Source organism: Silurus aristotelis (genome assembly GCF_946808225.1).
Source record: "Silurus aristotelis genome assembly, chromosome: 6".
Classification (NCBI taxonomy): domain Eukaryota; kingdom Metazoa; phylum Chordata; class Actinopteri; order Siluriformes; family Siluridae; genus Silurus; species Silurus aristotelis.
In genome coordinates this window covers 17,220,274-17,233,118 of record NC_139579.1, presented here as the reverse complement: position 1 = coordinate 17,233,118, position 12,845 = coordinate 17,220,274, and the positions used below count along the sequence as shown (strand labels likewise).

Below are 12,845 nucleotides of genomic sequence, written 5' to 3'. Positions count from 1 at the left end.
TGACTTTACTGATGCCGTTGTCAAATCTCCACAAATGCACTCCAAAATCTAGTGTAACATCTTCTCAGCAGAGTGGAGGTTTTTGTAACAGCAAATGGGAACTAAACATTTAATGGAATGTTCAAAAAGCAAATGAATCTTATGGTCTGGTGTCCACAAACTTTCCATGTGGTCTACTGTATATTACATAACATAATATGTGTAACCAATGACTTTCATGTTATATATGAGAAAATGGCACTTATATGTAATTTTCACTTAATCTGCTCATAATGAATCTTTTTTTGCAAAGATTAAATGTAGATGATGGTTATGCTTTTCTAAAGTGCATTATTCTTGTTATTGCTATAGGAATTCATGTAAAATAGTAGAATTCATGATCATTGATGCTCATTTGCAAATAAATCATGATTTAAGTGGAAAGGATGCATGAGCAATACAAAATAAATAACAATAATTTATCCCAATTAATGAACATAGAATGTTCTGGATGAAATAATGTGCAATACTTCTGTAGAATTATCAATAGGATATAAACCTTTTTATTTCATATGAATGCAGTGAATACGCTGATTATGTCATATATGTATGGTGTATTGGGGTGGTCTGGTGTTACCATAATAACATTTATGTTGAAAGAATATCTAAGTTGACTTGACTCAATAAAACAGTAGTTATTGAGACTTGCCTTGATGAGGCAGTGGGCAAAAGACTGACATAACTTGCAGTTTTTCTCTCACACACACACACACACACACACACACACACAATGAGAGCCTCCCCTTTGCTGTGTCTCTCCTCCGCTGTGTATAAAAGCGGATGGAGCTGAAGGCGAGGTCAGTGTGCAGGTGGAGGTTTAATAACCGCTGCTGCTGCTGCTGCCTTCCGCCTGGAGTTATTTTATTCTAGCGAGGAAACAATACTGAAACTGCCAACATGCCTAAATGCCCCAAGTGCTGCAAGGAAGTGTACTTTGGTAAGAACCCGGGTTTCTTTCTTCTTTTTTTATGATAAAAAAGACGCAAAAATTGAAAACGATAAAGATGATTCAAGCGTTTAATAAGTGTATTGCGCAATAAGGGCGCGTCAAGGAAGCGCGTGCTTGTGAAGGCATGTGTTCTCTACATTTTTTGAACTCGTTTCCTGTTTAGTGAACAAGACATCCGGAAGATAGGGTTTCTTTTTTTATTTTTTTATTTTATTTTGAAAGAATGTCACGGAAGAACTGACCTAACTTTATTATTATTGTTATTAGTATTAGTATTATTATTAGTATTATTAATGTACCTTCATAAAAACTATACATGACTAAAACAAATAATACTTTTTGTAAAAAGAGTTTTTATGGTAAATTAGGATTTGGTCTCTTGCCTAAATGTAATTTAAAAGATACATTTAAAAAGTGCTTCTTCAATCCTGCTGAGCACACACACACACACACACACACACACACACACACACACTCTCTCTCTGCAGGTTCATCTTGCAAAAATCACAAGGGAATGAGATGAGATAAGAGGTGCTGTTTCATGTACAACACCCTGAAGCAGTATCTTAGACAGGAAGGGTTTTGCCTGAGGCATCTAAATTCACTGAGACTTATGATACAAAGCAACATCTTTTTGTCTGTTATGTCTACGCAGGCTTCAACACCATGCCATCAGAAAGATGAACTGATCCTCCAGTCTTTTTTTCCCCCTTCAGCTCACTTTCTGCTAGTGAAAACACCCGGCTTCATTCAGTAGCCGCTTTAACCTTGATGGGGTTGCAATGTCTATTGCAGTTGTTTCTATAAATAAAAGTCGCTTGTTCTGTCTTCTAAGCGGTGTGTAGAAGGTTAACAGCTCACATTATTAATGTAGGGTTTGGTAGAAAGGACTATCTATAGTGCACTCATCAGCAGGTGACAACAAAAGTCATCCAGCAACAGCAATAAACTGTAAGCATAGTGTATAGCATATAGAGTAGGTATAATTCAAAACATGTAGAGTTTCAAAGTACAGGGTTGCAAAAGGGCTGTATGGTGATGTCTGTTTAGCCGTGTAAGCATTTTCAACTAGTTATCAACTCGTACATGTAATTTCTTTGGAACACTGAGATAACATGCAATGGGTTAATACCTGCTATTAATTAAAACACATGTTCAGATGGATGCAATCACTATATAGCTAGTTTGCTGATTGAAGCCTTAACATTCATCTTCCAGAGACAGAAAAAATAATAATAAAATCCTGCCTTAGAGGAATTCAGAAGCTCTCTGCATTCCTCCCACAGCTACAGCAGCAGTGTGGGAGGAACAGTTTAGGACAAAGTAGAACAATCCCCCGTAGTGTCTACATTGCTGTAGAACTCTATGCTCATGCATTAATTTTCACTATAGATGACACACACCTAAAGAGGACATTATTCAGTCCAATAAGGCTAAATAAATGTTATTTGAGTATGTAGGGTTTTTTTTTTTTATGTGAAACTTCTATCTATTTTTACACTTCCTCTAAAGGGCTTTCAGTTAACACTGAAAAAAGTGTAACCTGTACAAGCGAAGTCAGAGATACTATCAGAAACATGTTTACTCTAAAAGCCAGTGTTTTTAGGAAAGGAAATGTCCAGATGAAGAACAGCAAATGTCATTTCCATTCACTGTTGTCATTTTTCTTTCTGTTATCCTCTGCTGCCTTTCCTCATTAGAAGGATTTTCCATGGTAGTGTGTGTGTGTCTGTGTGTGCGCGTGTTTGTGTGTGTCTCTGTGTGTGTGCCTGTGTGCATTCATGCTTTGGGTGAGCTCTCCTGCTTCTTGGTGTGCGTCACTGGGAGTAACAGAGCAGATCATCTGTAAAGTCCATCACACTCAGTAAACTGATGAGGACATTATGGAAGAAATTCAAGGCAAACACATGTATACGCACCCACACTCAGTTTTGTTTATCTTGGCATACAGTATCGTGGACATTGCGGTGTGACCATGAATTGTCAGGGTAAGAATGGTATATATAGTCTATAATAGGGTTTTTCAAAACTTTATATAGTTTAGTGAAAAAAGGAAAGGAGCTTTCAGTAAAATAAATATTTTCTTAACAAAAAATACAAATAAATAAATCAGATTATTTCTTAAATTTAGTTATGTAATCAGTTTTCTTCAACCAGGCATGATGCATCTATACCTTTGTTACTTTATTTATAAAAATGTATTTACATTACATTTAATTGTTTTCTGTGTGCTTCACCTCATGTACAAAATCTTTTCCATTTTATCTCTACTTTTTTATGGTAACATCTACATGGGGTTGCTGAAAAAATTATTTTTAGACTAAAGCATGTGTAGACATTATTACTATTCTTGGCTTATTATTGCCTTGTTTTATGATATTAACTTGGGAGTTGTTTTCATGTCTTTTTATGCACTGCCCCACAGAAAAAAACCCACATTTATTGGCCTATGCAAGGGAAATGTTGCAATTTCCCTAGAGTTCATCATTTTGAACTGAATGACTTTTGATGTCTTATCATAAATTTTTACAAAGATAACTCAGAGAGGAAAAAATACATTATCCAGCGGAACTTATTTTATTAGACTTGGCTAGCAACCTTTTCAGGAGAAGAGTCTCAAGGATCAGAGGAATATTCAGATAGAGATGTGCAGTATATGTAGTGTCTGGATGTAAAAATAAAATTAAAATTCTAGCCATATAAACCATAGAATTACAATAGTGCTTGTCTTTGTGTTTTAGCTGAGAGAGTAACATCTCTGGGAAAGGACTGGCACAGACCTTGTCTGAAGTGTGAGAAATGCAATAAAACCCTGTCTCCAGGCTCCCATGCAGAGGTAAGAACCAGCAAATCATTACATGAAAGTCACTCGATTCTTTCTCGACTCTACAGGCTGTTGATTTTGCCATCACACTGCAGTCAAAACAATGTCTGGAGGAACTACAGTAGCATTAGGGTTGTTTTAGGATAGAGTGTACAAAAGACATTTGTTCCATATCCATTTATATGCTATAAATTGGGCTTGTGTTGTCTTTCTTAGCATGAGGGAAAGCCTTACTGTAACAACCCATGTTACTCTGCACTCTTCGGACCCAAAGGTGAGTGAATATTTGTCTACTGCACCTTTGAACTATAGCTTGGTCATTCAGTCAGTGTTGATTATCAACTCAATATATATATATATTAGATTTGTTTGGAGAGCTGGTGTTCTCCCAAAACCACTAAGCCTTGTTCATTTTACTGACCTCAGAGAGATAATCGTTTAAAGCTTCTTATCAATAGTTATCACCTTGTGCCATCTCGCATCATTCACCACTAGTAAAAATAGACAGCTTCTTATATAACTGCATTCAATCTGTTTATCTGCACTAAAGGGATCCACCTTTTAAGGACTGGTAGGAAATATAATGATTTAATAGGGTTGTGGTTTTTGCATAGAATATTTTTGCTATAGGAAGCCAGCTGTCAGATTTTTCTCATTAAGTTAAACCATTTCCTATTGTGTTATACATTAAGGTTTTTCTTTCCTCCTCTCGCATTTTCTGTCCCAGGGTTTGGACGTGGAGGCACCGAGAGCCACACATTCAAATAAATCCAGACTCAGGTTAGTATTTTTAGAGGTAATTACCCATTATTAACTAATAAGAGGTATGTAATTGTAATTACCTATATAATCATGGAGTTCAAGAAAAAAAACAAAGTTAAACAGTTAAATGCACACTTTTGATGAATGTTGATAACGATGTATGTTGATAATGTGGTGTTTATACTGGCTGTTGCTTTTATTTACAGGTTTCTTCCCTCTACAATCCAACAGGGAAAAGTAGAACGCCATGCTGCAAACCTCTTTATCTATATATAGCTCAACCGAAGAATAACGTGACCAAAACCATAGCCTAGCGGTTATGCAAATACGATTTTGTGTTCTGAGCAATGAAGGCTTCCTTTTGAGATCTAGACTAAGCCTAAATTTAGACAGAAACTTATTTTTTTACTGATTAATCTCCATCATTACATTTAATCTAAAACCAGTCTTAATGCAATGTCAGAAATGAAGCCCAATAGGTTTTAGTTTGGAGAATGTCATGTAGTTTGATAAGCATAAAACCATGTAATGAAATTATTTGGATTATTCTGAAGCACAGTACAAAATCAGTTTTTGTTATTAAACATTGAGTTTCAAAAATTTCACATGAATAAGTGTCACTTTTTCATTTAAACCTCTACAGTTTTACCTTTACGCGCATTTCTGTTTCTATTCTTTATGTTACCTGTCTGTAAGCAGTTTGCATATCAGAAGAGAGCAGGGCACAGTTTTGCATCTTAAACTACAGCATGTCTCGAATTCCTGAACCCTACCCAGCACATTAATGCATACAAACTGCATATATTTAGAAATGTGTATGCTCCCAGAGCCCTAAGAAGGCAGTGTTAATTTCAAATTAATGTCCTTCATTTTAGGAATCACTTCCTCGAAAATAAGTCACTTCATTGACACCTAATGACTGAATGGTATTTAAGCTTTTGATGCAGTTAAGTACCAACATTACTGCTGGAATGCCCTTATATAGTAAAATCTCTTCACTTCCTGCATATGGAATGCTCAAATCGGAAATGTTCCCACACTCACTTTTAAAACACTAACTCAAAAGAGGAGTCTTAAAGTGAGTCTTCGGTCTTCAAAGTAGTCCCAGAATTGACCTGTTTGTGTTACCCAGTCATTTCCATCTGTCTTTCCAACTACCCACCTCAGTGCACACATACAGCACCAACATACTCAGATGGTGGGCATTGCTATGGTAACAAACCCAAACATGACCTAACTCATGTCCTGCCAACACCCTGTCTCATTCACATGCCTTTGCCCTCTTAACAATGACCCTTTATCTCATTCTGAGAGCATGTCCATAGCGAGCCAGAGATAAAACAAAGACATCTGTCTTGACTCTAACCTCAATGATGTCTGATGTTTCACAATGTTAATACGTAAGAACATGTAGACCAGGTAATCATTATCTTTTTTCCCCCTCCACCCTGCCAGTCTTATCAGCTCACTCAGGAAGGACGTGTACTCAGGCTCGACTCAGTAATGAAACCTCACATTTTATTTGACATTTATTTAATTATTGTTTCTATTTTAACATATATAATATATATATATATATATATATATATATAATGTTAAAATAGAAACAAGCCTATATATATATATATATATATATATATATATATATATATATATATATATATATATATATATATATATATTGACCATGGCAATATAAAACACTCTAAATTGGCCAGTGCTTCTGTCTAGCCTGAATATCAAGAACATACATTTTTTTTTAACCGTGAATGTTTAATATTAATGCCCTGGTCAATATATATATATATATATATATATATATATATATATATATATATATATATATATATATATATATATATATATATAGGCATGCTGCATTATGACGCTGTCCATTTTTGTAATAAACCAGACAAAAAAGTAATTTCACAAGGACAAATGAAACAATGTCCTATTCATAGCTTGAGTAAAAGAGGTTAGAGATGGAGTTACTGTAAAATCTGGTCTCCATTTCTTTAACTGATTGAGCGTGAATGGTTCCCATTTCTGTCATCCCGCTCCCTAACCAACCCTCTCTTTCACTCCACAATAATGACACAGACGAACTGGAAGCAATTACTTTTGTTGGAAGAATTGGCTTACAGTGCAGCACTTCACTGCAAACCCTCTACAGGGAACTAATAAGTTCTGAGTGAGAAGAAGGACAAACATTGAGCATGTGAAAGGTCACCACATTTTTGCCTCTGGTGTATGGATCAAGCCTTCCTTAAATAAACTTTAAGCTTTTTGGGATAATAAAAATCATAGACAGCTCCACAGCTCTTGGCTGTTGCCTCAGTGGTGGTACAGTTCTCCAGGCCAACTCCTGCTGTCTGTTATTTACAGCGTCTAATGAGAGTTGTAAGATTAACAATGCAAACAGGAGATGTCACATATGCCTGGAACACGATTGCTGCAATTTCTGCACAAGCTGTTAATGCAAGCTAGAGAAGAATTGTGAGTTGTGGTCCAGCTGGTCCAGCTGTTTTGTTTCTGTTTCTTCTGTAAGGAGACAAAATGGTTTGGCTGATGAAAAAAAATAAATACAAACTGAGAAGCCATTGTATATACTGTTTCCTATTTTTTATTTACAGAGGCTTTTAAAGTTTTCCCTGAAGATATGTAAACTCTAGGCTGAGAAGGTGTTTACATGACTGTAATCAGATAAAAGTTAGCAAACGGCCAATTGGACAACAAGGTCAACCAGGAGAATTTATCTCATGACATTTATGATCTACTGCATCATTTTAGACGAGATTCCAGGAATCTAAACACAATTATTGGGGCAGTTTTGATTCAAATGAAAGGCATTGTGAAAGTCTTTTTTCCCCCCTTGAGAGTTACTATTGCTTAAAACCTGAAGTCTCGCTCATTAATAACTTTTAAATACTGCATATTTTATATGTGTCTTTAAAGCCCGAGTTACATTGTGCAGACCCTGCATTGTGCACGTCCATAGAATAGATCTTGTTGTAAACTTCCTCCTCAGTTCTTTCATTGTTTCCATGTGTTTTTATTTAATTTTTTGTTTGATTCATATTCTTCATCTATTTGTTCAAGGTTAAGCCTGAATGGAGTGTGTGTGTGTGTGTGTGTGTGTGTGTGTGTGTGTGTGTGTGTGTGTGTGTGTGTGTGTGTGTGTGTGTGTGTGTGTGTGTGTGTTGTGTGTGTGTGTGTGTGTGTGTGTGTATATTCACCAGGCACTCCCTGACTCCAGATCACTTATTATTTGCATGTGTTTTTATGCACAGTTTCTGTCTCCTCTCCATCCTGGATGCGTGCCTACAACATAGCAATATCCTACACATCTCCCCAACATTTCTTACTGAGCCTTCAGCCTTCAGATCACTCCTCTCTGAAAAACCTTTAAGATTATGCCCAGGCCATAAGTGATTTATAACACCAAAAATATCTTCCTATTAAGTAAAAACACATTAATCCCATACTTTTCTGTACCAAGTTTACCAAATATGTGACAAAAAAGCATAAATGTGTATTAAACCAGATGTTAAATTAAGCACATTTCACTATTCAAACCCAGAAGTGTAATATATGTATTATAATCTCTCTCTCTCTCTCTCTCTCTCTCTCTCTCTCTCTCTCTCTCTCTCTCTCTCTCTCTCTCTCTCTCTCTCTCTATCTCTCTCTCTCTCTATATATATATATATATATATATATATATAAGAAGAAGAAGAAGAAGAATATATACAGTACTGACCAAAAGTTTGGGCACACCTTCTCATTCAAAAAGCTTTCTTTATTTTCATGACTATGAAAATTGTAGAGTCACACTGAAGGCATCAAGGGCTATTTGACCAAGAAGGAGAGTGATGGGGTGCTGCGCCAGATGACCTGGCCTCCACAGTCACCGGACCTGAACCCAATCGAGATGGTTTAGAGGTGAGCTGGACCGCAGAGTGAAGGCAAAAGGGCCAACAAGTGCCAAGCATCTCTTTCGGGGAACTCCTTCAAGACTGTTGAAAGACCATTTCAGGTGACTACCTCTTGAAGCTTATCAAGAGAATGCCAAGAGTGTGCAAAGCAGTAATCAAAGCAAAAGGTGGCTACTTTGAAGAACCTAGAATATGAAATTTTTTAGTTGTTTCACACTTTTTTGTTATGTATATAATTCCATATATAATTCCACATGTTTTCATTCATAGTTTTGATGCCTTCAGTGTGAATCTACAATTTTCATAGTCATTAAAATAAAGAAAACTCTTTGAATGAGAATTTGTGTCCAAACTTTTGGTCAGTACTGTATATATATTCTTCTTCTTCTTCTTTCAGGTGCTTAAATTAGAGGTCGCCAAAGCGGATCATCCGTCTCCATACCCCCCTGTCCTTTACATCTGCCTCTTTCACACCAACTACCTGCATGTATTCCCTCACCACATCCATGAACCTCCTCCTTTGCCTTCCTCTTTTCCACCTTCCTGGTGGCTCCATTCTCAGCATTCTCCTACCAATATAACTCATGTCCCTCCTCTGCACATGTCCAAACCATCTCAATCTCGCCTCCCTCACCTTGTCTCCAAAACATCCTACATGTGCTGTCTCTCTAATAAACTCATTTTTAATCCTGTCCATCGTCTTCACTGTAATGCGACGTGTTGTTATATTGCGTTTTTGTACAGTATTGATGGTTTTTAAAATTGCGATGTGATAGTGGTGGTATTAAGAGGTGGATCGATCCAGAAAGTATTCACAGTGCTTCACTTTTCCCACATTATTTCAAAATGGATTAAAAAAATAAACTAATTGAGTTAGTATATCTATTATGTCCTTCCTTGCAGCTTAAACAAAACTGGCCATCTTTTTCGAACCTCTGTTATCAACAATACATTTCCACCCACAAAACTGTCTCTCACTTAATGTTTTTGGTTTTCACGGCATTCTGTGTAAACTGTCACTGACAACCATGTCACAATTATTCAAAGAAATCACAGTTTTTCTTTATTCTGGTATTTAATGTGAACATTAACTAAAGTTCTTGTCCTGGATCTGTTTTATTCACTGTGCTACTCTCACAAGATTAGTTGATTATATAGACAGACGAGGGATATGTCCCTTACGAGGGAAATATCAAGGTCCGTGACGTCGGAGTGACGTAGGGCCGCCTTCCCGTGGGCTCACCACCTGCAGGAGGGACCGTAGGGGGGGGTGCTGTAAAGATTGGGCAGAAGTCGAAGGCCTGCTTAGACTGCTGCCCCCGCGACCCGAATTACGGATAAGCGGGAGAAAATGAATGAATGAATGAATGGACAGACGACGGTGAGTGGAGGTGATATGAAGGACACTTTTCCTCTGCTTGAAATGATTTTAACCTTTTCCAACCGTGAGAAGTTTTTTATATGTTACAGCAATGGGATTTTAAGATTACATCACTAGCATATGCTCTCTTTTTGAACTATAAGCTATTAGGATTAGTTAAGATAAGCAACTGACTCCATCTAGTGATGTGTAGAGGGCAGCAAGACTCCCCTGAGGCATAATGGATGAAAAATTATATTTCGGTACACTATACATTAATTTCTCCTTGTAACACTATACCATTTCCTAGTTTGGTTCTTTCAGTATGTAATGAGCCGTGACTAATGTATGCTTCTGATAATAAATGCAAGTCATCAGAGTAAACTGAAAGACCTACTTACTCATTTTGTGCCTCAAAGGGAGCTTTTTTGGATATCTCAGTTAGGTTTTTATGATTTACTCACTACTGCTGACCCCTTCCAAACCCTACCGTACCTCAGATACACTGTCACAATGAAACTTTTTAAGGCTCTGCACAAATGCAGGGGAACTCCACAAAATCACATTTTCATACCTGCCTTAACGACCATAACCAAGAGTGGTTATTTTGTGTTTTGGATAATAAATAGGCATATTCTATAATGAAAAATATTATATGTTTGGGAATTCTTTGCAAATTACCTGCATCTGACAATGTTTCTCATTCACACCGTTCAATATGTCACCTTAGCATTTAATAGTGTTTTGCTAGATCTGTGGTCAGAATGAAGTCTGTAAAGTAAAGCTTTAGGGAAAGTCAGTTAGTATGAATTCCACATTTTGGTATGAGTCAGAAGCAAATCCCCCCTGGGTATTCTTTTAAACAAATAACACAGTCTTGTTTTATTGCTTCAAACTAAATCTAAATTGTATCCTATTAAAATATTTGTTTTGGCCAAAAAATAGACATAGTCAGGCTGCTGGGCCTCTATGCCAGGCTGAGAGAAGTTATAATAATTTTTTATTTGATTTTATTCTTTATTATCAAAAATAAAATTAAGCTTTTTTCAGAAATACTATACAGTGTTTGTTTGGAGCAGATCAGACAAAATCAGCATCGATCAACCTTTAAGTTGTAGCCTGATTCGAAATAAGAGATATATATGCGCCAGGTAATGGCATTAATCAAATTTTGTTCAGTATAGGAATTACAGTGAATAAACCACTGCTTTTGTACAGCATTTGCCAGACACTCTTATCTAGAGCGACTTACAATTATCTTATCTATTTTTATTATTGAGCAGGTGAGGGGTAAGGGCCTTGATTAGGAGCCCAGCAGCTTTGTGGTTCTGTTATTTGAACGTATGACCTTCTGAACAGAAGGCCGTCTTAACCTCTGTGCTACCACTGAAACAAATACATTAAACCTTCACTGCTGGTCTAAACACTATCAGAAGCACTGACCTACATTTACAGCCTAAATTCTAATATTTGTTCCATGAAATTGTATTAATTTATTCTCAGCATTTCATAGAGTTTCTCTTGGCTACACTGCTTCCAGTATGTGTATGTGGATGTTAGATTTTTTTGTCCAATAAGATTTCAGCCTCTATGTGCTGCCATGTCAATCTGTCCAGGGCCTGCAAAGTCTGTACTGCAGTACTACAGCTAGCTGGTCCAGAATAGCCTCAGCATTTTTCCATCCTCTGATTGGTTGGTTATTAGTACATCAGAGTTAGACGTTTTTATGCCTACGGAGGAAGAGAAATTCATTTAGTCTCGGACATACTTAAAAATCTGTTTTCAAGAAAAGCTAGACATCGTGAGGAGAGCTCGTCCAACCCCGAATCTAGCTAGCATGTCTCAGCCCGGGAAAGGGTTTGTTCTCCACTTCCAGACCAGTGAAAATGAGCGGTACCACTCGCTTACAGCCTCTGAGGAGCAGTGTAAATTATGAGTATGCATTTCTGGTGAGTAGGTTGTATTTTATTAAAATGTTTATGTTTTTAGACAAATATTGATTCTGAACTGCTCCAGATGATGTAGGTGCACAGTTGCGGTTGTAGTGTAGAGGTTTGGAGCTTGCTTTAGTAAAATGGTATTCACCCTGCATAGGCGAAATATCTCTCTCTGTAATGCCACGTGCTGTTATATTGCGTTTTTGTACAGTATTGATGGTTTTTATAATTGTGACGTGATAGTGGTGGGATTAAGAGGTGGATTAAGTCAGAAAAGTACCCACTGAAGGCCCAGGTACCAAATGCACGGCCCACCACCGATTTTGACAAATACATTTTTTGCCTTTAACTATGTGTATACTTGCCATAATGAGTAATCTAAATCAACTAAAGAAATGTATAATAGTGTGAGAACTAATCAAACAACTCTAATCAAACCGAGCTGAAAGGCAGACGGTGCAGAAACAGATTTTCGATCCCTGCACGAGTTAAAGCCTAAAACATTCTCTGACAAGACTGACATCTAGTGGCTTATTGTGACTTTTGGAAAACAGAATATTGGCCATGCGTAAACTTGTTGCTAAAAATTAGGACCTTACAAAGATTCTATTTCTGAAACATATTTATTAATTGAAAACAATATTTGATCATCAGTTTTAAACACAAATAAGTTATACTGTAGTAAGACGCACTTCTACGTAGGTCAGCATTAGTGTTTGAGTCTCTATGAAAATAGCATAGAAAGTACTGTATACACACAAGCACACATTTTATATGTATATATACATGCACACACTATCTATCTATCTATCTATCTATCTATCTATCTATCTATCTATCTATCTATCTATCTATCTATCTATCTATCTATCTGTTTGTGTGTACATTTATTGAATTTACATATACATACCTACATTTTATGTATGTGATATATATATATATATATATATATATATATATATATATATATATATATATATATATATATAAACCTATACAAAGCAATTCCCTTGGCTAAATAAAAATAAAAAGCAACAGTTGC

The 12,845-nt window shown here is 36.4% G+C and overlaps 1 protein-coding gene across 2 annotated transcripts; it reads left to right on the top strand.

Annotated features, from left to right (window-relative positions):
- The first annotated feature begins 803 nt into the window (after window positions 1-803).
- crip1 (cysteine-rich protein 1) lies at window positions 804-5,177 on the top strand. 2 transcript variants are annotated; one of them, XM_083544021.1, is made up of 5 exons: window positions 804-976; window positions 3,730-3,824; window positions 4,029-4,086; window positions 4,540-4,592; window positions 4,781-5,177. In XM_083544021.1, exons 1-4 carry the CDS (start codon window positions 937-939, stop codon window positions 4,578-4,580), a joined length of 234 nt encoding a protein of 77 aa, XP_083400147.1. In that variant the 5' UTR covers window positions 804-936; the 3' UTR covers window positions 4,581-4,592; window positions 4,781-5,177. The 2 variants fall into 2 exon arrangements, with proteins under 2 accessions (XP_083400147.1, XP_083400148.1); XM_083544022.1 differs by having other exon boundaries at window positions 816-976; window positions 4,540-4,608.
- Window positions 5,178-12,845: the final 7,668 nt, after the last annotated feature.

Coding starts and splice junctions, on each gene's coding strand:
- crip1 (XM_083544021.1), top strand. CDS start 937: ATGCCTAAATGCCCCAAGTGCTGCAAGGAAGTGTACTTTG. Junction 977..3,729: donor CTGCAAGGAAGTGTACTTTG/GTAAGAACCCGG, acceptor TTTGTGTTTTAG/CTGAGAGAGTAACATCTCTG. Junction 3,825..4,028: donor CTCCAGGCTCCCATGCAGAG/GTAAGAACCAGC, acceptor TGTCTTTCTTAG/CATGAGGGAAAGCCTTACTG.